The sequence below is a fragment of the Lissotriton helveticus genome, chromosome 12 (genome assembly GCF_964261635.1).
Source record: "Lissotriton helveticus chromosome 12, aLisHel1.1, whole genome shotgun sequence".
NCBI classification, from domain to species: domain Eukaryota; kingdom Metazoa; phylum Chordata; class Amphibia; order Caudata; family Salamandridae; genus Lissotriton; species Lissotriton helveticus.
The window spans coordinates 378,933,640-378,958,822 of NC_136073.1; the positions used below are offsets into that span (position 1 = coordinate 378,933,640).

A 25,183-nucleotide genomic window follows, 5' to 3' on the forward strand; every position below is an offset into this window, starting at 1 on the left:
CGGATGTATAAGCTATCTGAGGGTGAAATGTCATCGGGACGACTTGGCCCCCCTTTGAGGGATATGGGCGTGAATTCCCACCTGATCTTACACCTCCTGATACTGGACTCCAGCCCCTCCCTACCATGGCTGGATGGCGTGCCCCATAGTGTGTATCTGGGGGCGGGTAGAAAAAACCCAAGGGAACTGGTCTCATTTGGCCTGTTTCTGAAATCTCCGAGCCATCCCAGAACAATCTGTCAGCCAAATCAGAGCTGTCGCAATTTACTATGACACAGTCCCCCTCTACGATCTTTGTGCAAATTCCAATCCAACCCACCCTTCTCGCCATAATAATCCTGTTAGAAAATTTGTCCCACCACTACAAGAGTCAGCACACCATAGTCTAGCCTTGTTTATTAGGTCAGACACAGGTTCAGACTCTCCCTCTTTAAGTGGAGCAACTCCAATAAATGTGGCAAATAAGGGGGCGGCCTCCGGGGGCAGGTCTAATTTTACTTGGCAGCCCCTTACCCGCGTGCTGGTAACTGGACATCGTAACTGTGCAAAGCTGCCTAGGGGGTCCAGATTTGAATGAATGACATCTGAACTAATAGGAGCTGTGTGGGAATCCCGGATCCTGGCATTATCTAGGGCCGCCCCATTACTGGTCAGCATAGGTCCAGGGGGTCTAACTACCTCATTAGCTCTTTTACCTAAGGGAGCCACGCCCGCCTTGTGGGGTTCCTGATCTGGGGCATGTTTATTGACAAAAGTATCGATAAGGGCACATTTCTTTAATAGGCCAGCGAGGCAAGTGTTCAAAGTTTCCACAATGTCTTTCGCTATACCCAGTAACAGAGGCTCAATGCGGGCAACAAACAAGGCCTCTAAATGTTCGCCAAGATTATCATTAGTCACAGGTGCTATGTTTGGAACGCCTTCTGCTTTTTTTCTCCTTTTTGTGTTCATCTTTGGCCTGTGGCCGGTCACCTGGGTACGCTGTGACGCAGGCAGAGCTGAGGAATTGCCAGGGGAGTGACAAGCAGTAGGTACAACAATAGAATTGGAATTTAACACAACCACCTCAGGCTCTAATGGAATGTGAGGTGCCTGGACAGTGTCAGTAGCGTGTGTTCGGTTTGTAAGGGGAGAGGATGCTAAGCCCAGCTCCTGTTCGGCATTTGCGATTTCCTTTGTGAGGGCCCCCACAGCTGATGAGAGGTAGGAGATGATTGTCTCCGAATGTCTCGGCACTTTGGCCTTCTCCCCCCCCTTCTCTGCATTTGTTGCTTTCTTGCGCTTACCCATGGTTATTTGTCGGAGGGCTGGCCCAGCCCTGCCTCCTCCTGCCCCGGCCGGCCACAGACGGCCCGCCCTTTGCCCGGGCTTAGCCCGGTAGCCGCCTGCACGCGTCCCGCGAGGCAGGAGACATTCTGCGATCTTATGGCGCCAGCAGGCGCAGCGGGAGTGTCACGGGTGTGCCGGGGCAGCTGGGGGATGTGGTCCCTGAGCCCCTTGAGCCGTTTCCCTCACGGCAGGATTCGCGAATTGTAATGGCCGTTTCCCTCACGGCTGACTGCTGGATGAAGGCTGGATGTGACAATGGGCTCCCCACTGCCCGCTCGATGCTCCGCGATCTTATGGCGCCAGCAGGCACAGCGGGAGCATCACGGGTGTGCCGGGGCAGCTGGGGGATGTGGTCCCTGAGCCCCTTGAGCCATTTCCCTCGCGGCAGGATTGGCAAATTGTAATGGCAGTTTCCCTCACGGCTGACTGCTGGATGAAGGCTGGATGTGGCAATGGGCTCCCCACTGCCCGCTCGACGTTCCGCGATCTTATGGCGCCAGTAGGCGCAGCGGGAGCGTCACGGGTGTGCCAGGGCAGCTGGGGGATGTGGTCCCTGAGCTGCTTGAGCCGTTTCCCTCACGCAGGATTCGCGAATTGTAATGGCCGTTTCCCTCACGGCTGACTGCTGGGTGAAGGCTGGATGTGGCAATGGGCTCCCTACTGCCCGCTCGACGCTCCGCGATCTTATGGCACCAGCAGGCGCAGCGGGAGCGTCACGGGTGTGCTGGGGCAGCTGGGGGATGTGGTCCCTGAACCCCTTGAGCCGTTTCCCTCACGGCAGGATTCGCGAATTGTAATGGCCGTTTCCCTCACGGCGGACTGCTGGATGAAGGCTGGATGTGGCAATGGGCTCCCCACTGCCCGCTCGACGCTCCGCGTTCTTATGGCGCCAGCAGGCACAGCGGGAGCATCACGGGTGTGCCGGGGCAGCTGGGGGATGTGGTCCCTGAGCCCCTTGAGCCGTTTCCCTCACGGTAGGATTCGCGAATTGTAATGGCCGTTTCCCTCACGGCTGACTGCTGGATGAAGGCTGGATGTGGCAATGGGCTCCCCACTGCCCGCTCGACGCTCCGCAATCTTATGGCACCAGCAGGCGCAGCGGGAGCGTCATGGGTGTGCCGGGGCAGCTGGGGGATGTGGTCCCTGAGCCCCTTGAGCCGTTTCCCTCACGGCAAGATTCGCGAATTGTAATGGCCGTTTCCCTCACGGCTGACTGCTGGATGAAGGCTGGATGTGGCAATGGGCTCCCCACCGCCCGCTCGACGCTGCGCGATCTTTTGGCGCCAGCAGGTGCAGCGGGAGCGTCACAGGTGTGCCGGGGCAGCTGGGGGATGTGGTCCCTAAACCCCTTGAGCCGTTTCCCTCACGGCAGGATTCGCAAATTGTAATGGCCGTTTCCCTCACGGCTGACTGCTGGATGAAGGCTGGATGTGACAATAGGCTCCCCACTGCCCGCTCGACGCTCCGCGATCTTATGGCGCCAGCAGGCGCAGCGGGAGCGTCACGGGTGTGCCGGGGCAGCTGGGGGATGTGGTCCCTGAGCCCCTTGAGCCGTTTCCCTCATGGCAGGATTCGCGAATTGTAATGGCTGTTTCCCTCACGGCTGACTGCTGGATGAAGGCTGGATGTGGCAATGGGCTCCCCACTGCCCGCTCGACGCTCTGCGATCTTATGGCGCCAGCAGGCGCAGCGGGAGCGTCACGGGTGTGCCGGGGCAGCTGGGAGATGTGGTCCCTGAGCCCCTTGAGCCGTTTCCCTCACGGCAGGATTGGCGAATTGTAATGGCTGTTTCCCTCACGGCTGACTGCTGGATGAAGGCTGGATGTGACAGTTTTACAATTTGAACACCTGGTTACAGCCAGGCGGTGAAATAAAGAGAGTGTAAAGAGGGTGCTCGTGAAAAGGAATAGAGGTATAAGAACTTTTTTTTTTTTTTTTAAACGAGGGATCAATTATAATCATTCAATAGATCAAGTCTAGATTTAGACTTGTTGTGAGCCTGCCCCTGGTGTTACTTAGAACCAAAACGTTATTCCTTTTTCAACAGAGTACAATGAGTTCATCATCTGTAGGTTTTTTCGGGGGTGGTGGGAGAACAGCAGCGGGGTGCAGGCCCTCATTAGGTGGGCCTGCACCCGTTAGGTGATTATAATTGATCCCTCTTTAAAACAAAAAAAAAGTTCTTATACCTCTATTCCTTTTCACGAGCACCCTCTTTCCATTCTCTTCATTTCACCGCCTGGCTGTAACCAGGTGTTCAAATTGTAAAACTGTGTTTAAATATAATTGTGAAAATAAAAACTACCATGAAAGAGTTTTGGCTAAAACTTTACCATGGGTACTGTTTGATATATGTGAATGCATTGGGTTTTCTTCCTTTTCTTTACAGGTGGTAACTACACTTGCTGACTAAACAATTGTTTTTCATCATTAATTGATTAACTGAAACTATGATCTAGGACCACATGAATATTACTAAGCAGATATTTTTGTGGGACTTTGAGAGATAACTTCAGCCCGCATACTAAAGCTGCCTAGTGAAATCCTAGGAACTGACCTACAGTTCACAGATGTCAGGAAAGCTGCTCCACAGTTTCCATAGTTTGCACATTAGCTTAACCCAAGACTTTCTGTGTCTGTGTGTGGTGAACATTGAGGTGTGCATCCCAGTAGTGCGACTTTGTTTATATGTATCATATTACCTTTTGATGGGATGAAAGGACTTGGTTCTTTAAAAAAAGAATCTCCAACTCTCAATACCTCCCTTCGATGCCTTGGACTGCTCGCCCTCGCTACCCAGAAAGTCAAGTGCATTTGGGGTGTTCTTGGCTCACTTTGCAACTCTACAGTTGGAAGGACCCCAGAACACCAGTGATTAATAGTCCTATCCGCCATGGCTGAGACCCAGTAATCCCAGCTTGCCTTCTGGCCTTGGAAACCGGTTCCGAGAGTCGCCAAAAACTAGCAGTGTTGTGCAAATTACTTTGAGGGAAATCTTTGTTGTTGGATCTAGCATGGCCAAGAATCTATCAGAAATAGGGCTCACTTTGTCCCATTTATGTACACTGGAACAAGCTGGGATTCTTTACCGAATTCATGGACTTGACAAATTTGCTTTCAGCAAATTGAAAAATGCCATAGCCACAAAACTGACCATAGCTTAATTACATATATATACAGGTTACTAACTCCTAGTGCATTAGGAGGCTTTACATTATGCAAACAACCAGCAAAATGCTGGTTAAAACTGTTGGATTTGCAGCAGGGGAGCACTTCCATACATATAGAGGAAATATTCCACCAATGTTTTAATATTAATTGTACACCTTGCTTTAGGGTGCGAAGTTAAAGTCGTACCTTGGCTTGTATGTTTCCAGAAGGGATTACATTTCATTCCCTGTTAGACTTTTAACCCCAGTTCTCATTTAATAATGGTACTGAATTTCCATGTATTTTGGGCAAACAAGTGGCAAGTCTATTCTGTTTTCTTTTTAAGAGTTGTTTTCGCTGAAGCAGTTAGATGGAACATGTTTTTAGCTAGTCCTTCTTGAACAATGCTTTGCCTGCCGGCTTGCATATGATAGCAGTGGCAGCTGGCTTGTACTGAGGGTGGTGAGGTGGGGCGGGGAGGAGGGAGTGGAGGCACAACATTTTTTTATGAAGTTTATAAAAATCACTTACCGCCGCAGCACGACATCCTCCTTCCTCGAGTTCCTTCTAGGAAGCTACTGATGCAGGAAACTGCTCTACCCAATCCTGGTGCTGCTTTCACAGCATGAAAGCAGTGCCAGGATTGGATCTAGCAGGCTCTCCCAGTGCTCCTGAGTGCACTGCAGGTCTGCGCTTTCTCAAACCCAGCTGACTAACAGGTAGCTGCATCAAGCATTTTTGCGAGCGCAAACGGTGCAAATCGCAAAATTCGACCGTTTGCGCCCGCAAAAATGGCATTTGAGATGCATCAAGGGTACATGCACTCGCAATTTAAGAATTCGCAAATAATTGCGAGTTCTCAAATTGCGATTGCATTTTTGGAATGGTTCATGCATTGCATTTAAGGAATCGCAAATTGCGATTCCTTAAATGCAATGCATGAACCATTCCAAGATTGCGAATACGCAATCTGGGGCTGCTATTTACCGCGAAGTCAAACTACGTGGTAAATAGCAAAAACGTAGGAATGTGCACTTTAGTGCATTTTTCTAAGTTGTCCTTGGGACATGTGTGTGCGCAACACCAGTGAACATTACCATTTCAGGGGTGCAACAGGGTGTCCTTTGGACACCCTGGCACCCTTGAAATTGCGGCACATTTGCGATTCGCTAATTGCTAATCACAAATAAGGAATGACTCCCCATTCATTCATAGGAATGAATGGGAAAGCCATTCCTTATTTGCGATTAACAATTAGCGAATCGCAAATAAGGAATCAGTAGAAATCGCAAATAATATTGAGATTCCTTCATTGCATCCCGTTTTGCGAGTCTTTAATAGCGAATCCTTAAAATTCGCTATTAAGGACTCGCAAAACATAACTTTGATGCATCTGGGGGTAAGTCCGCTATGTTAGAGAACTTTAAAATGCTCATGTCTGGCTCGACGCTGAAAAATAAAACGGTAATGAATAAAAACTTTATTACCGTTTATGTTTCGCTTGTGGGGCGACGTTCCTCTGCACAAATGGAGGTGCTGCCACTGTATGATAGTCATAACAGAGGAGGAGTTACCACCATGCTTACTTTTGGTCCTTCTTGTTATAAAGTGCCTTGATCGAGTAAAGACCTACAAGAGATGTGCTCTCATGTTGTCCTCTTAAAAAGTTATGCCATAGTTTCCCATCGCTGGAATGCTTAGGTTATCAAGAACAATATTAACCAGCTGTCATAACATTTCAAAAAATTAATACTGCCTTCCCCACCAAATGCAAGGGGCCTGTATAATGTCGAGAGGATTAATTTCAGTAGCTGAACCCCAATAAAGACCTGTCATCTTTGGAGCCATCCTGAATAGAGAATACTTGATGTTAAAGTAAATGCTGCATCTCTCTCATTAGGGATGTGGAGGGAGTTAAGAGACTATCAGCCAGATTCATCAAGCTTAATTGCGCTTGCAAAGGGACAGATTCTGAGAATCTGGCCCTTTGCAAGTGCAATTTTTGCATTTGGGATTCATCATCCCAAATGCAAAATTCTCTAATAAAGAATTCGCACATTTGCGAGGAATTGCATTTAAGGAATCTCTATTTGAGATTCCTTAAATGCAATTCATGAACCATTTTGAAATTGCGAAATCGCAATTTAGGACCGCTATTTACCACAAAGTCAAACCTCGTGGTAAATAGCTAAAACTTAGAAAAATGCATTTAAATGCATTTTTCTAAGTTGCATGTTACACACACACATGTCCTTTGGACATGTGTGTGCACAAAATCAGTGTAAAATCACATTTCAGGGGTGCTACAGGGTGTCCTTTGGACACCCCTGCACCCTTGAAATCGCATCCTTCTTTGCGATTAGCAAATTGCTAATCGCAAATAAGGAATAACTCCCCATTCATTCCTATGGGCCTTTAGGCCCATAGGAATGAATGGGGAGTTATTCCTTATTTGCGATTAGCAATTTGCTAATCGCAAATAAGGAATGTGTAGGAATCGCAATTTATTTAGCAATTCCTACATGAATCCCGTTTTGCAAGTTCTTAATAGCGATTCCTTATGATTCGCTATTAAAGACTCGCAAAACGGCCCTTTCATGAATCTAGCTGTATGAGTCCAAGAGGGCAAAGCTTTAGTCCTGTGTCCTGCACCAGAAAACATTACTCTTTTCTGTTGAAGTCTTTTCCCATCTGTGTGTATGTTTATCTTAAAGCATCTAAAGACCCAATCAGTCACCCAGATCACACCATTACCCTCCATCTCTGAGCCTTTGAATATTGACTATTCTTGCTTCTACAAGACCCCTTTCATTAGAAAATCGCTTTTTGCACCAGGATCCCTTATCCCTAATTGAGAAGAACACCCAGAATAGCAAATTATACACAAAGAAACACATTTTCCTAGGCCAAAAGGTCCACGTTTCTGATTGTAAAAGCGATTTTCTGAAGATCTCTCCTCATTTATTTTATGCTCTGCGAAATGTCTCTGCTTTTTGCATTTAATGCTTCAAAAGTGTCTTTTTAAGATTATTTAATTCTGCTGCTGCTTTGTGTTTTTCATTGACAGTTTCAAGAATTTTGATGTGGAAGACTCACACAGGTGTGATGTGGACTGGCTTATGATTGGCCCATCCTCCAGGAGAGAAGATTACAAAGTGTGTGGGCCATCCATCCCGCCTGCCTTCATCTCCGCGAGGGATCACACCTGGATTTTCTTTCATTCAGATGCATTAAGTTCAGGCCAATCTCAGGGATTTCGCTTATCATATATACGAGGTACTTAATAAAATCTTCATGTTGCCTTCATTTTGTAGTGAAAAATGTAACAGTATATGTTGTTGAGTTCTTGCCTGAATTGCGAAGCATGCTAGGGCTGACTATAGATAGGCTAAATGTTGTTTATAACTCTGTCGCATTTTGAAAAACTGTAGCGTTTGGCGGATTGCCTAGTTGATCATAAAGGTGCTAGATATTCTGTCCACCGTATTACAAGTGCAATACAGCATGTTTGTGACTGTTTATCCCATTCACCAACCTCTAAATCAGGCCCTTAGGATGTCTTCCATTACATCATACAGCACTTCAAGAAGTGTAGACCTATAAGTGGAGTTGTCTTGCCATGATGCTTCTGCAGACCTTCATGCTGCCTTTCTTGAAGCTATGACAGAGCAAAATTTAAAATGACTGCATCATTTTGAGTTATGATTAAGAGGAATTTCTAAAATTATACTGTAATGCCATGTTGCGTAATTACTCCTTGTTCAAGCAAAATGATAGTGTGTGGAAAATGCGAACACCCCAAATGTATGCAGCTGTTTTTCGCTCCACTTGTGTTTTCTTGGCACAATTGTGTTAACACAGAATGCACCCTAACTACTAAAATGGACGCAAGAATGAATTTTGCTCTGACATATAGCGCTAAATGTCAGATTGCTACTTTTTGCACCATTTTCACCAATTCCACATAACAAAGCAAGGGCGCAAAATTACCTCGCAAACCTGCCTCTGGTTAGCAAAATATCTTGTACGACACATGCCCCTTTATTCAGCCGCTCCCTCTCTATTCCAAACAACATCCACCAAACAAGAATCCTGGCACCATCAGTGCTATAAAAAATATAAGAAGGAGCAGATGGAAGGCACAGTCAGCGACTACGGAAGGAACATACATATGTGTGGGCTGCACAGTCATAATAATTGGGGGGGGGGGAGGGCGCATTCTCATTATTATTAATTATCTTTGAAAATGTGCGTCCTGGGGTATCTCTGTATTTTCCATATCTTTTCTTCATTTTGTTCCTCACCCTTTTCGTAATCTATTGCTCACCTATTGCAAGTTATTTTTTTTCCTCAATTGCTACTCTGCTTACCATTGCCTGATTTTCTTATTTTGTCATGATTGCTTATTAGTGTGTTAGTTTTTTTCCCAAAAACGCAATCCTCTTTCTCAAACTTTTCCAATAGAGCAAATGCAACTAAAATTGTTTTCTCTGTCAGTGCTTTCATACACTCATCTACTGTGCATTACTTCTAAAAGAAGGAACAGCGCTAATGATTCCACAGAAGCAGTCTGGCAACGTTGAAAAACAGAAGCCATAAGTGCAAGTCAAGCTCTTTCATTTCTTCTCTGTTTCCATAGCTCAATCTCTTGTTTGCTTTTTCGTTGCTCTCTTCCCAAACCTTTTTGTGTTCCTCTCTTGTTGTTTTTCTGTCTTATTCATTTATCTGTTCCCTTCGGTGTTGCCTCTGCCTTGCTCCCGGATTTGCCTTTGCCTGTGATCCACTCTTAGATAGTGCTCTTCTCCCATTTCTTTTGGTGCTGTTCTACCTGTGACCATTTTTGCTGTTAGTTGAACAAGATTTTTTTTCCTGCTTTTTTGTATGCTTTTTGCACATGGTGCTCTATCCAAGGACATCTGTTTGTTCTTGGTCCTCCTCAATATTTGTTCTTGTACATATAAATAAGTAGCCCTTGGCTCAACGAAGCATTTTCCTGTTTCTCATTGTTTGTCCAACCATTTGTTTAGAATTTCTGCTGATGCATTTTGCTCTTACTTTGCACCTTTCTTTTGTTCTGTTGGTCTTTCATGTTAGTTTTGAGTTTCCACTCTTGAGCTCCACCCCTGTGATAGGTTCACCTTAGTCTTTTCACGTTTTACTTGCTCACTTGTTTGACCATTTGCATACTGCTTCCCCTTTTTACATGTTTTTATCACTTATGATCATGTCTGGCTGTTTAGTCTCCCTTCTCCAGAATTCAGTCTTTTCTGTTCCACGGCATCTTTTTAATTCCTTTAAAGCACAGCGTTTATTACTTTAAAAAAAAAAAAAGGTCTTCAAGTGGTTCTGTCGGCGTGAACAATTGCTTAGTACATACAAAAAATTGAAAGAAATTGGTCTGTAGGGGCAGAGTCTAATACATTCTTTTATAGACTTTGAGTCGAACACACATAAACAGAGCTAATGGTTTAAAAATATAATATTTAGTAATTCGTATATGGCTGTCACTTATTACTATCAACACATGAATAACACATAAATAGAGGTGATTGAGGTGAGCACAGTGATATGCATGACAATGTGATATTATACGTAAAGTGTACAAGACATACAAATATATATACAAAAGTGGAAATCAATAAAGATCTGTCCTATAACGCTTTTTGACATTTTCAACAACCCCTTTATAGTCCATATTTTTTTGGGGCTGTGAAACCTGCTGGACATTAACTGAAGGAACCTTCGACGTTTCGACCCTGACGTATACATGAATGATAGTGCATCAAAGCGGGTCTTCCTCAGGACTAAAAACAGCGGAGGACAGCCAAGGCCAAGGAATTATATGTGTTCACACACATCAAGAATGCATTAGTGGTGGATGGCCTGTGTCCAAAAAACATACATCAGGTCTCCCAACATGGAATCCTGTGATGGTTGTTTCATTAAAGGTATAAACCGCAAGGGCGGTGGTATAAGGCTTACCACACCAATAGTCAAAGCAATAGTCCACTTTCCAGGGTGGAATCTTGTCTGAAGTATCAGCGACAAGGCAAATATGATTAGCCACTCTCTGGTAGGGTCTTCCTTGTGAAAAGCAGAGTCAATGCAGATATACTTGGCCACTCTCAGGTAGGATCTTCCTTCTGAAAAGCACAATAAATGTTCAGCCTTCTAAGCACGCAGCACGGCCCAAGAAAAATATGGACTATAAAAGGGGTTGTTGAAAATTTGTGAAAAGGCATTATAGGACAGATCTTTATTGATTTCCACTTTTGTATATATATTTGTATGACTTGTACACTATATGTATAATATCACATGTCATGCTTATCACTGTGCTCACCTCAATCACTGTCACACATATCACTGTGCTCACCTCAATCACCTCTATTTATGTTATTCATGTGTTGATAGTAATAAGTGACCGCTTTATACAAATTACTAAATATTCTGTTTTGAAACAATGAATAGCTGTGTTTATGTGTGTTCCACTTGAAGTCTATAAAATAATATATTGGACTTTACCCCTAGAGACTAATTTTTTTAATTTTCTGTATGTACTAAGCAATTGTTCTCCCCGGCAGAACCACTTGTAGACCTTTTTATTAATGTCCAGGTTCTGAGGGACACAGGGTTACCCCATTGACTCCAAAGGTTTAATATTTTGAAAACACCTTTTTTCTGAAATTTCCAGTTTAATGCTTTGTTCATTATATTCCAGCCAAGAACAGTTGGTGCGCTGATTTATATAAAATAGAACATATATTAAAACGGGGTATAAGAAAAATAAATTAAAAAGTCAAAAGAATTGCTTACTAAAATCATTTCATTTGCTGAGGAGGGAAGACAAATTTAAAGTAGCAACAGCATTGTCTGATGTGCAGTAGTCTCTATGAAGCAGACTAAGAGAAGGCCTCTGAGACTGACATCTGCACTGAATTAAAAAAAAAATGTAGTGAATTTTTGAACCGGTGCACATCCTGATTGGGTGTGCCCACATTTTTCTGTACCTTACACCTTATTCCATTTAAAAAGTGCTCTCTCCTGCACGTGGATTAACACTGAATTAGAACAAGCGCTGGTGTCAACCTCCCTGTGACAGTGTGCAGCCCGTTCTGTTTCATGCTTAGTTTGTTAAATAATGAGTGCAAGGGCCCTGACTAGGAGGCCACTGCAGCTTGCATCACCCATCATCCCTGTCAACACTGTCAAAACAACTACTAACCATCTCTTTCTCCTGCAAGTGCGACAGTTCAGGTTATTTCAGGTCTTCAAAGCTAAAAGAATGGCTGCGGGGGGGGGGGCTGGTATTAGTTATATTATATGTATATTCTATTCATACCGAACTGTTCTGCTCATCTCTAAATTAGATGAGCAGTGCCACCATGTGGCAGACTGTCATAAGTGTGGTGTTGACAATTAAGTGCGGGTTTCGAGCACCGGAAACCATTTTAAGTGCCGGTGCTGAGCACTGGAAACCACCGGCTCAATTTGATACAAGAAGCTCACTGGCGCATAAAGTGAAGAAGGTATGCCCTCATTTGCATGGGGATGTGGTGATAGGGAAATCCAGGCACGTTTTAGTCCAGGTCTTTGGGGCATTATATTGTGATCAGCAGCAACTGTGACTTCTTGGATCACAAAGACTGCCCCAGTATCTTGAGGGGGCGATTCGTCCGCTTTATCAGAACTCTAGGTGAAACTAGAAATTGGAACATGCCTTCCAGCTCGCGCGAGATATTTTTCTGGACCAGATTATGGGTGGAGAGCACATGGTCACGGATGTTTAACTTGGAATTTACCTTGTGAGTTTTAAGTTTGACACACATTATCCGCAGGCATTAGACAGCAGGGGCCAGGTTATGAATGGGAATACAAACAGCCATGGCCATTTAAATATGTTTTGCTTTTCTACGCGAAAGTATTGAACTGAAAGTCGGATTCATTTATTAAGGACGTGATTGCCTCTGCAGAAAACTTTTCAGGCCCATGGTTAAGCTGGTCAAAGAAAAAAGAGCAACCAGGCAGAGTTTGCTCTGGAAATAGCAGGATTCGCCACGATAAAGCAAATTGTAGAAACTGTAACCGGCTTTAAAAACGAGAGCCAAGGATTCAAGTAATGTGTTTGCACTTCCCTGAGCTCACATATAGCTTATGATGAATTAAGATCAGATTGAAGTAAGCCGACCGGAAGAGCATTATCTCTTCAATGAAGGAGAGCCTCGGCAGTCGGTCGTCATTCTACAAATAAAAAGATATGAATGGCTTTATATTTTTGAGGACAGTGAAGTTTCAAGGAGACAGTTAGGATTTGCTTTAAAGTGCGGGTAAGACAGAGTTGAGAATGAAGAATAAATGCAGTAGGGTTTTCACTGTGTACAGCGTTGGGGTTAATGCAATCTGGGCAAACTGTTGCAACAAAGTATGGAAGAAAATGAAACTTTTTTTTTACCTTCAGCTTAGTCATCAACAGGGCTTCTATTTCTCCAAGTGTCTGAGACTGGCACTAATTTTGCAACTGCTCCCACAATAACATCACAATTTAAAACGCAGTCCATATTTCTGCCCCATGATGATCTAGTCTTTCTCCAATTCCATTAGTGGCTTAAAGTAGATGGTGAACGGGTTTGGTGCACTGAGCACTCTTTATGTCATGGGTAGGAGCAACAGGATATGAACGAGATACGTTTCACAATTTAAGGTCGCTGTGGGATATACCTACTGCTCTTAATATTAGTCCTGATGCACTTGGACAAGATAAATAGATAGATTGATCGATCTATAGGTAATGTTCTTTGCTAAAAGCTACACAGATCCAATACAGTCAGAAAACAAGCATTTCACCTGTCCAGCACAGGTAGGGCATCACTAAAAACTTGTAACGTGGCTTTTGAGGTGCTTGATTGCTCTTCCCCATTCTAGATTAGGTGAAGCTGATAGACAAAACACCTGTAACTGTTAGTCATTAAAGTCATTTGGCGTGTGCATGCTTTACCCTTCTAAATTCCCCAACACCTTCTTAGCGTATCTAATTGACCCTGCTTACACCCAGTGTGGGTCAACATTGAGGAAAACACCCTCAGAAAGGGGTATTCTGGTACGCAATGTGAAAAGCTAAACACCAAGTAGGGAAGCCCAAATCCAACCAGCATTTAATGCAAAATAGCAAGCAGCAAAGCAAAAGCTTCAAAGACAATTGTCATTTCAACTTACAGGCCCTCAGGCTAGAAAAATGGTCAGTTGGAGCAGTGCACTAAAACATGTACATTTTGATCTGGTATATATATATACATTTTCACGTAATATAAGTCAATGTGAGAAGGCAATTTGACAAAAAGTAATTGGTTTCCGAAGAAACTTATCTAATATGCAGGTGACCTTAACTTTTCCTCCAAGCTAGCAACCTGAACTTCCTTGGAAGGAAGATGGTATTCTAATCCACAAATACTGACTCTATTCTTGTGACAACCCCTCCTTTCTTTGGCAGGGGTCTAAAACGAGATGGTGATTGCTGAAATGTGCAATGTACTATACAAGACAGAGGACCTGATTTAGATCTTGGCGGGACTCCCACTGTCTCACCTCTGCAGAGTATCTAAGTGCTCCACCAAGCTGATGGTATGCCACCCGCTGAATTTAGATGTATGCTGGCTGAACAGCCGCACGCATCGACAGACTGTTGTCACATAAACGGCACACTGTCATCGAGGTGGCGATCTCTGCTGACTAACTTTATTCCGTCAGGTCAGCGGGTTTGTGCCAAGCCCTTTTAGATGTCCCTTTTGTGCTGGTGTCATCCTAGCAGGGGTTGCTGATGGAGTGAGTCCCTGGTGGACTGGAGACTGGTAAGTAGTACTGATTTATGTATCAGTACACATATATGTTGTGTTTGCTTCTAAAATATATGTAGGTAATGTTATGCCCCTTTTCATACATATTCCATAGCACACAAACAACACACCCACTGTGTTGAATGCACACCCACAGACACCACAAGCACAACACCCACAACCAACACAATAACATAATTTTATTTTTAAGTGTCAACACCGGTGTGTTAATTTTACCTTGATAAGTTGTAAAATGTGCACTAATGCATTACACATAAAAGGAAATGCATGCAAGAGCAATGTAAAAATACACTAGACTAAAGCATTTGTCAACACACTATTCATAGTAAAACTAGTTTAAAAGAAGATTACCTCAGATCCCGGCAACTATGGAGTTGATCAGTGTCATGGTCATGTAGTAGCAGCAAAGGGAGGACCTGGACAATGGGTTTGAAGGTGGAAACAGGAAAAAAAGGTATGTTTGTACCTCATTTCCTTTGATTACACCAATTCAAAGTAGGAGGTATCCCTGCCACAGGTTCCTCAATGGAAAGGCACATTGTGATTGGCCTAGCAGTAATCGTGGCTGGACTCACACCGACAGCCGCTTCTGCTTCTCCAGTATTAGGGGTGTCTTCCATAGATTCACATGCTTGAATATTCCCCGTCGTCGATGTGGGAGTCCCACGGTATATAAAAAATAGCAATAATGCTAATATAACATAAATGATAACATCATCATAATAAAATTAGAGATAATACAACTGTAAAACCTCTACAATGGTAACTTCCATAGGAAGACATTATAAGAGAAAACTCATTTGTAACATATCAGAGTCATTATGTTGGTCCAAACTGCAGCCAATCAGGCTCAAGCACCCTCTAGAACCTTCTCCTCAGAAGCTCCAGCCCTCAGATTTTCTACCGCACGTCGTGTGAAGGGAGTCTCCCTGAGCTCTGCTCAGTTTTCTTCAAGTATTTCTCTTCTGTTGTTTTCTACAAGAATGTCAAGTAAGAAGTCTTTGTTTAGACCTTGCTCTTCCTGTGGGAAGCTACGTTTGTTTGAAAAGGACCCCCACCAAAAGTGTATTTACTGTTTGTATCCTGAACACAAGGTGGATGACTGTAAATTCTGTAGAGCTTTTCCAGCTAAGACTCTCAGAGACAGGGAAGGTCGTCTTCTTCTATGGTTGAAGCGCCTCCAGGATAAAGAGAATGTTTTGTCAGACGCAGAAAGTCTTCAGTCAGGCTGTTCCACTGTCGCTTCCAAGCGTGGGAGTGTTCAGGAGTTACCTTCTCCATTTTTGAAGAAGATAAGTTGGCTTTAACTGTGGCACAGGTTCAACCATCATCTCCTATGGTTTCTGTGTCTACGCCCACGAGACCTGGCTCTCAGGCGTCATTTCCAGCCTCTATAAGTGTTCTGACAGTTCTGACACCCCGGTCGTCGACGGGCTCGTCGACGGCCGTTCCATCAACGAGATTGGCTGTGGTGTCTTCGTCGACGGCTTCAGTGACGACGACGTCTGCTTCCTCGTCGTCGACGATGGTTATGTCGACGTCTTCTACGTCGACGAGAGCTTCTACAATCTCGTCGACGGTCCCGATTGTCTCGTCGGCGAAGAAATCCTCGTCGACGTCGAAAAGTTCATCGTCGACGAAGGTCCCGTCGACCGCTCCGTCGACCAGCTCGTCGACGACGGCTTCGTCGACGAAAAAGGCAACGATGGTTCCGTCGACGAAGTTCCCGTCGACGTCGTCCGCTCCGTCGACCAGCTCGTCGGCGACGGCTTCGTCGACGAAGAAGGCAACGACGGTTCCGTCGACGAAGATACCGTCGACGAAGGTAGCGTCGACGAAGGTAGCGTCGACGAAGGTACCGTCGACGAAGGTACCGTCGACGAAGGTACCGTCGACGAAGATTCCGTCGACGCAGATTCCGTCGACGAAGATTCCGTCGACGAAGGTTCCGTCAACTGTAGTGCATAAACGCTCGTCGACGTCTACTGCTACAGTGTCGACGCCTGCCGTGGAAACAACCTCGTCGACGGCGACAACGGCAGCTGCGGCAGTTTCACAGGGATCACAGCCAGATCATGCAGGATCCTCGTCAGGAGTGGATTCTTTTGCCACTATGCCTCTAGTGCCTCTGCCTTCCATGGCCTCTAGCAAGGATTCTACTTTCCACTTACCACCTCCTGGTCTCCAGCTACCATCACCATTGATGGCTACTGATCACGAAACGCAATCTATTGGGGACGACGATGACCTTGATGAAGCACATAGTCCTTCGGAATTGATAATTAAATGTCAGGACACGAGTTCAGAGAACGAGGAGGTGGAGGAAGTTGACCACCAGGACGAACAATATGTACAGTTTCCTATGGCCTCTTTCCCAGTTTCTTTGTTTTCCAACCTCCAGCATATGCTGGATGACTACAATCGGAGATTTCCACCAACCCCTCAGGGTACACCGAGCCCCGCTCCATCGGAGGCAGCAGGCCCTGCCAGCCATCAGCATTCTTCGGAGCAGCCTGTTCAGCCAGAGCGTCCCCGCTCTACAATCCCTCTTACTCCGCAACCTGTTGCGCAAGAGGTGGAGGACTTGGACAGAGAAGAGGGGGAAGTACCCCAGGATACTGATGAGGAACAGGATCCAAATATGGCGGACTTCGATGACTATCGAATACAGACACCTTCTCCGCAGCAAACGGAGGCTGGTGATTCACCTCCGGTTGATATCGCAAGCTTCCATGTGCTGATGAATAAAGCGGCGGACCGCTTTAAATTACCGAGAGCACAATGACAGGAAGACTGTTTTCTCTATGATTTCAAAAACCAACCGTACAAACAGATTCACACCATACCTATTCTAGAATTTGTATGGAAAGAGGGTATAAAGATCATGCATGCTCCTAACTCCTTGCCTGCACAAGTCCCTCGCCTGGAAAAGAAGTATAAGGCTCCGGCTGGTTCCCCTGCTTGTTTGCTCTCGCATCCTAAGCCAGATTCGGTGGTCACACAGGCAGCACAGCGACGATCCCGTAACCCAGCGACTCCTGTCACTGCTCCACCTGATAGAGAGGGTCGACGTTTGGACGCTATTGGGAAAAAATTCTCAACCATGTCGTCTACGTCCGTTCGTGCTGCAAATGCATTGGCCATCTTAGGTCGTTTCGATCGGCAAATGTGGTCAGATATTTCTGCATTGGTTTCGCTGATACCGGAAGCGTCCAGGGCGGAAGCGCAACAGATTCTTCAGGATGGCATGAGGGCATCAGAAGAAATGATCGACTGTGCGATTGACGTGGCAAGTACGGGGTTTCGTATCCTCGCCAGTGCTGCGGCTCTCCGCCGCCAGGGTTGGCTTAAATCCACTTCATTCCTGCAGGAGGTCCAGTCGAAGATACTCGACATGCCCTATGACGGTGAATCTCTCTTTGGCGCTCACATTGACGAAGCGCTTGAGTCAATCAAGAAAGACACCGATACAGCAAAATCGCTAGGTTCCTTGCAATTTAAGAAGCAGCCCTTTCGTGGCGCGCGTGGAAGAGGTTCATCTTCCACCACTTTTCGAGGAGGACACACTCAGTACCGCCAATACAATCAAGGAAATCAGCGTTACTCCAACCAACAGTCTAATCGCCAAACTCAGTCGAGACCCTATAAAGGAAAGTCAAGTTATAGGGGTACCACCAACAAACGTCAATGACTCTCAAGTTGCGCAAGGAGTTGGAGGGAGAATCTCGCAGTTTTATTCCCAATGGTCTCTGATAACTTCGGACCAATGGGTATTAGACATTGTTCGCAAGGGTCATGCCTTGGAGTTCACAGAGTTTCCTCCACATTCTCCACCCTCAGGCCCGCCACCTCCCCATTTCAAGGAATTGCAACATCAAGTTCGTCTTCTGATACTAAAAGGTGCAGTCGAAGTGGTTCCTATATCTCAACAAGGGACAGGTTTCTACTCACGTTTTTTCCTCATTGCCAAGAAGACGGGAGAGTGGCGGCCTATACTGGATTTGAGGGCGCTCAATTTCTTTCTGAAACAGCAATCTTTCCGCATGCTAACGTTGTCGGAAGTCTTGCGGCTTCTCTGCAGCGGAGATTTCCTATCAACAATAGATCTGCAAGACGCCTATTTTCATGTGCCGATTCTCCAGCACCATCGCCAGTTTCTGAGGTTCAAGGTGGGCAATGTGCATTACCAGTTCAAGGTGCTGCCTTTTGGCCTGCGATCGGCACCTCGTGTTTTCACGAAGGTCCTGGCCCCAGTCATGGCTTATCTACGTCTTCAAGGAGTGCAGATTTTTCCTTATCTAGACGATTGCCTTCTGAAATCTCCTTCTCCTCTGCAGCTCGCTCACGACACAAGCCTCTGCCTGCAGACATTCGAGTCACTGGGGTTGACCATCAACATGGAGAAGTCACATTTAACACCATTGCAAAGGAGAAACTTTCTGGGAGCGATTCTAGACACGAGCTTATCAAAAGCCTTCATCTCCCAAGAACGACGGAGGAAGATAGAACGTCTGGTCACCATCATCCGTTCAAAGCAGTCAGTTTCTGTGCGGACGTTGAAGTCATTTCTGGGGATGGCGTCGTCCTGCATCGCTCTGCTCCCGAACTGCAGGCTACGCACTCGTCCTATTCAGGAAGAACTAGACCTGCAATGGCGCCAAGTGTCAGGATCCTTCAACGATCTAGTCCGAGTCTCGTCTCGCATGAAGGACAGTCTGCTTTGGTGGAAAGAACCATCCAACCTGGACGAAGGAGTTTCATTTCTGGCCCATTCTCCGGATCTAACACTGACCACAGATGCGTCCATGGAGGGTTGGGGTGCTCATCTCCTGGACCTTTCAATCAAAGGCAAGTGGACGCCGTCACAACGAAACTGGCACATCAACAGATTGGAGTTGATGGCGATCTTCCTTGCTCTCAGATACTTCTTGCCCGTGGTGCAAGGGGAGTCCGTGCTGGTTCAAACGGACAACACGACCAGCATGCACTACATGAACAAACAGGGCGGCACAAGATCTCAGCCATTGTTTCGACTAGCTCAGAGGATCTGGAATTGGGCTCTTAGTCATCAAATTTCCTTGACGGCGGTCCATCTGCCGGGGGTTTCAAACATCCTAGCGGATTCATTGAGCAGATCCACGTCATCGACCCACGAGTGGGAGCTTCATCAGCCTACTCTGGACATGGTGTTCCACCGTTGGGGTCATCCAATGATGGACCTTTTTGCCACTCCGCTGAATCGGAAGTTCCCCGCCTTTGCGAGCTGGCACCCTCATCCGGAGTCCAGCGGAAATGCCCTTCTCATGGACTGGAGCGGCCTATTTGCCTATGCATTTCCTCCAATACCGTTGGTGCCGAGGACGTTGTGGTAGATGCGCAGGCAACCCTGCCACTTGATCCTGATCGCCCCTCGTTGGCCCAGACAGGCTTGGTTCTCAGAACTTCTTCTATTATCCCAATGCCCTCCCATTCATCTGCATCCACGTCCAGATCTCCTGTCAATGGACGAGGGTCAAATATGCCATCCAGACCCGACCACGCTTCAGTTATGGGCATGGAACCTGAATACCTTGAATTCGCGAACTTAAACATGCCCCAAGACTGCAGAGACATTCTGGCTTCTGCTAGAGCTTCATCAACCGTCAAAACGTACAAGCTAAAGTGGAAACGTTTTTGCCATTGGTGCGCTGAAGCTAATGTCCATCCGCTCACTTCTGCCCCGGAGCAGCTGTTGCCTTTCTTTCTGAGCCTTGCTCAGTCTGGACTCTCTCACGCCACCTTGAGGGTTTTTCTGGCAGCTATTTCACGTTTCAGACACGATGGCTCGACGTCTCTCTGCTCATCCAGAATAATCAGACAATTCTTTAAAGGTCTCTTCAGAAAGTTTCCTCCTGTCAGGCGCCCGCCTCCGGCATGGCAGCTCAACGTGGTATTGTCGCAGCTCATGAAGCCTCCTTTTGAGCCAATTCACAAGGCAGACACCAAATTTCTTACCTGGAAGGTCGTGTTACATTTGGCCCTAACATCTTCTCGCCGTGTCAGCGATCTTCACGCTTTCACAATCAAGCCTCCATATTTGCAATTTAAGGCCGATGGAGTGTCTCTTCGTACCAATCCCTCATTTCTGCCTAAAGTGCCTACTGATTTCCATCTGAACGAACCTGTCTTCTTAAAGACCTTTTTCCCAAATCCAAAGTCACCGGCAGAACAACGACTTCATTCTTTAGACATCAGCCGTTGTCTAAAGTTTTACATTTCAAGGACTACCCCTTTCCGCAAATCCGATCAACTTTTTGTAGCATATGGAAGACTGCGGAGGGGACATTCAGTGACAAAACACTTGCAAGATGGCTCTCAGCAGCCATATCCTACTGTCACCAACAAGCTGGCAAGCCTTTACAGTGTCCAGTAAAGGCGCATTCGACGAGAGCGATGGCGTCCTCCACCGCCTTGTTTGCCGGAGTGCCCCTACACCAGATTTGCCGGGCGGCAACATGGTCAAGTAGGCACACCTTCACCAGACATTACTGTTTGGATTCCATCAACGAAGCGGATACCGCAGTGGGGCAAGCAGTGCTTCGCCATCTCTTTAAATAAGATGAGCCTCTGTTCCCTCCTCCTTTTTCTTCTGTGATTGCTATATGCTTTTAAGCTATATGTTTGCTTCATTTTAAGATTCTATTAGCAATCCCAGTTCTAAGGAGTTACTGCTATCTATTCTATTCAAGCATGTGAATCTATGAAAGACACCCCTAATACTGGAGAAGAACAATTGTTACTTACCTGTAAACAGGTGGTTCTCCAGTATTGGTGTCTTTCATAGATTCACATGCGACCCACCCTTCCTCCCCTCAGAGGCTCTCTTCTCCTCATGCGCTATTATTACTAGTGCTACGAAAATCTGAGGGCTGGAGCTTCTGAGGAGAAGGTTCTAGAGGGTGCTTGAGCCTGATTGGCTGCAGTTTGGACCAACATAATGACTCTGATATGTTACAAATGAGTTTTCTCTTATAATGTCTTCCTATGGAAGTTACCATTGTAGAGGTTTTACAGTTGTATTATCTCTAATTTTATTATGATGATGTTATCATTTATGTTATATTAGCATTATTGCTATTTTTTATATACCGTGGGACTCCCACTTCGACGACGGGGAATATTCAAGCATGTGAATCTATGAAAGACACCAATACTGGAGAACCACCTGTTTACAGGTAAGTAACAATTGTTCTTATGAGGCTATTGATGTGGGTGAAAATTCCTTTGCAGAGTCAGCAGCACACAGGCGGTCTTTCACCATGAACCGCTTATATCTAAATAGAGTGGGTGGACCGCTATGTAGGTGGGTGGTGAAACTGTTGAAAAAGTGATAGCGGGAACCAGACCCGCCCAGATCTAAATCGGGCCCATAATGGATTCTTGGTCTACCATAGCCTAGCAAAGTTGTCAGTGAAAACAATACAGAATAAAACTAGAACCATAGTCAAATTATTGCTTTCCAGCTGTATATATGCAATGTGTTTTCTCACAATTATTTTTATGAATATACTGCATGCAACCATTTCTCATTACACATATACTGGGTATAATATATCATAATAAATTATATTCGTACAACAATAATTGCATTGAAGGGGAACTCTGAAAGCTGTGGTCTACAATTATTTACCTGCTCCTGTATTCATGCTAAAGTACTAAAAACGGAATTCAAACTTTTTCGATGTTCACACACAACATGGCCCAGGGATCAATATGTGCATGCTACTGTTTACACATACTTGTAACATAATGGTCCAATGCCGGCATATGTCAGGATACTCACTCTGTGTTTTGCTCTTTAGGCAAAGCGGGCTTGACAGTTTGCCAAACGGATGAATTTTTGTGTAAAAATGGCAAGTGTATACCCAGTACCTGGAAATGCAATTCAGCAGACGAATGTGGGGACAATTCAGATGAAAAGAATTGCACAATTCCCCCAACAGAGCCTCCGTCTACCCTCTGCCCCTTTGGAACATTTCAGTGTAGCATCGCCCATTCCACGCAATGTTTGTCCAATGAATTAAGATGTAACTCAGCAAAGGATTGCGTTGATGGCTCAGATGAAGAAAACTGCCCTGATCTTTCTTGTGGCAAGAAACTTGGTAATTTCTATGGGTCCTTCGCTTCGCCAGACTTGTTCCGCTCTGACCATAGTCGGGCAGATCTTCATTGCACTTGGTATGTCGATACTCAGGATAACCGCCATGTCATTCTGCAGCTTGATTTGCAGCTTGGTTACAGCGACTACGTAAGAGTGTATGATGGCATCGGAGAGAGGGGTGATAGGCTGGTGCAGATGCTGTCTTACCACAACAACAGACATCCCGTGAACATTGAGTCCACAAAGGGTCAACTCACGGTTTCATATCATGCTCGAGCGAAGAGTACTGGCCATGGGTTCAACGCAACCTATCAGGTAAAAGGCTATTGCCTCCCTTGGGAGCATCCTTGTGGCGACGATGACGAGTGCTTTTCCAATAAGCAGCACTGTGATGGTTGGTGGCACTGCCCAAACGGGAAAGACGAAGAAAACTGCCCTGCTTGCCAAAAGAACGAGTATCCCTGTGAGGGCAGCAGTGGTCTGTGCTACTCTGTTCTTGACCGATGTAACAACCAAAAGAACTGCCCTGACGGGTCAGATGAAAAGAACTGCTTCTCCTGCCAGCCAGGGAACTTTCACTGTGGCACCAATCTGTGCATCTTCGAGACCTGGCGTTGTGACGGGCAGGAGGACTGCCAGGACGGAAGCGATGAACACGACTGCCTGGTAATAGTGCCCAGAAAAGTCATCACTGCTGCACTTATTGGGACTCTGGTGTGCGGCTTGCTGCTGGTGATCGCTCTAGGATGTGCTTTCAAACTCTACTCTCTTCGGACCCGAGAATACAGGTAAGAAGTTCAAGCATAGTACATTTGAATGCAATGTTTTCCTATGTGCAAATTGTCTAGGCTTGGTATATTTAAATCCCACCAGGTATTTAGATGCCATTGGAAATACATTTTAATATTTAACTGCTTGCTCTGACTTCAACAGTGTGCCTCCAGGGCTATCTTGGCCGAAGCCCTGTAGTGGGCTTGTGTGTAATCAAGCTGCATATAACAGAGTACTGCCCCAAGACGCAGCTTACTTTGCACTGTAGAGAAGCGACATATCTGTAATCTCAGTTTCCCAGATGGCGACAACAGGAGGGTGTGGCTATATATTTCAGTGACTCTAATAAAAGAGAGAGGGACCCAGCAGCCAAAGGGGTAGGGTACCAAAGAAGACAAATGTCAAAAGTGAAATCCCCTTTGGGCAATTTAACACACCAAACACTACTTTTGTCAGAAACACTCAATCTGCACCAAGCATTACTTCAGTCAAAGAGACTTAATTCACACCAATCTGATGAACAAAGAGGAAATATACAAATATTAAAAATATACAATTAATTCAGACACTTATTAAAAACATATCAACCCCTATTTAAAAACATAGTCCAACCCTATCATCAGTACAGTACTAATCAATTTAAAAAATGCAAATACATTTCAACAAAAACAATATGGAGACATAAAAATGGGAGTCACAGTATGGAAAAATAGTTCCTATTAGAGGACGGAGATACAATAGTCAGACAGGGATCAACTCTGATCAATATTCCATTTTTCAGTCAGAGTTTTTGTCTCCAAAGACTTAAGGTAATTCTCCCTCACATGGGCATCGACGCGTTTCGGTGGGTACATTGATTAATAGCCAACACCTTCTTCAGGAAAAAGTATATTCATTCCCACTTTAACATATTATATCTGGAAAATAAAAACAGTAAGAGAAACATTTTTTACATAACTCCTAACGTATTAAAAGTACATACAGCATATTTTTACATATCCTCTATGCTCAGACAATAGATATAAGCACCTAGTGCTCTGCGGTGTGATAAGTGGACAACAAACACAGCAATCATAGCAGCATATCATATATTCAATGATTATTATGTTTAGGTGCAATACAACCTCAAGGTATATTAAGTGGGGCATAGAGACCTCCATATTTATCCATACAGTACAGCCACCAAAGTTTTAAATGGGTACCAAGTGTGGGGCAAAAAAAACTCCAATTATTGCCATAAAATGCCGACGATTACGTCCAAAAAGGTACCAAATGTACTGTAGAAAGTTGAACAGGTTTTTAAAGTTGATAATCCAGAATATGGGTAAATTCTAGACCCCGTAAGTCATAGACACTTTTATTTTAGCTATTCAGAGCTCAATACCTTTATTCATGGGTTAACAGAGACCTCCAATGCTTAAACTGTAGGTGGTAGGCAGTATATCAATATCTGCATATGAACGAGAATAGAATTATATAAGGCACATTAATGGTATGCACAAAATGTGTTGTCACTATATCTTTATTATAAACTGAACAAACCTCTGTTATGCACGTAAATTCCACAAATTCTCTTCAAAAACGAGGTCAGTCAATGTACTCTCAAGTGGCAGCCCTAAATATTCGTTACACCCTAAAAAACAACGGTAGCCATCACCCGCAAGAATTTAAATAATAACTAAAGTGTCGATAATCTATCCAATCATGTTTTCTATAATCAGGCCCGCTTTCTATGGAATATGCTTGCTTCCTAAGAGTGACGTAATGCCCATTCTACGATGAACTACATACATCGGAAAGGCCTAAACATATATGCACTGCCATCTATTATAGTGCCATCTCTTGTAGTGCGTTGTTAATAAATACCTACAGCTTTTTACCGCGCTTTAAAATAATGGTTCATACAGTGTATCAACCTCACAATACATTACATTACATTAAC

The 25,183-nt window shown here is 45.0% G+C and overlaps 1 protein-coding gene across 1 annotated transcript in view; it reads left to right on the forward strand.

Moving 5' to 3' along the window:
• Positions 1-25,183, forward strand: part of LRP3 (LDL receptor related protein 3) — a 94,560-nt gene that overhangs the window by 36,397 nt on the left and 32,980 nt on the right. Inside the window, exons 3-4 of the mRNA XM_078668996.1 lie at positions 7,547-7,755; positions 22,172-23,258. Coding sequence (XP_078525122.1) covers positions 7,547-7,755; positions 22,172-23,258 — 1,296 coding nt within the window. The remainder of the gene's footprint in view (positions 1-7,546; positions 7,756-22,171; positions 23,259-25,183) is intronic.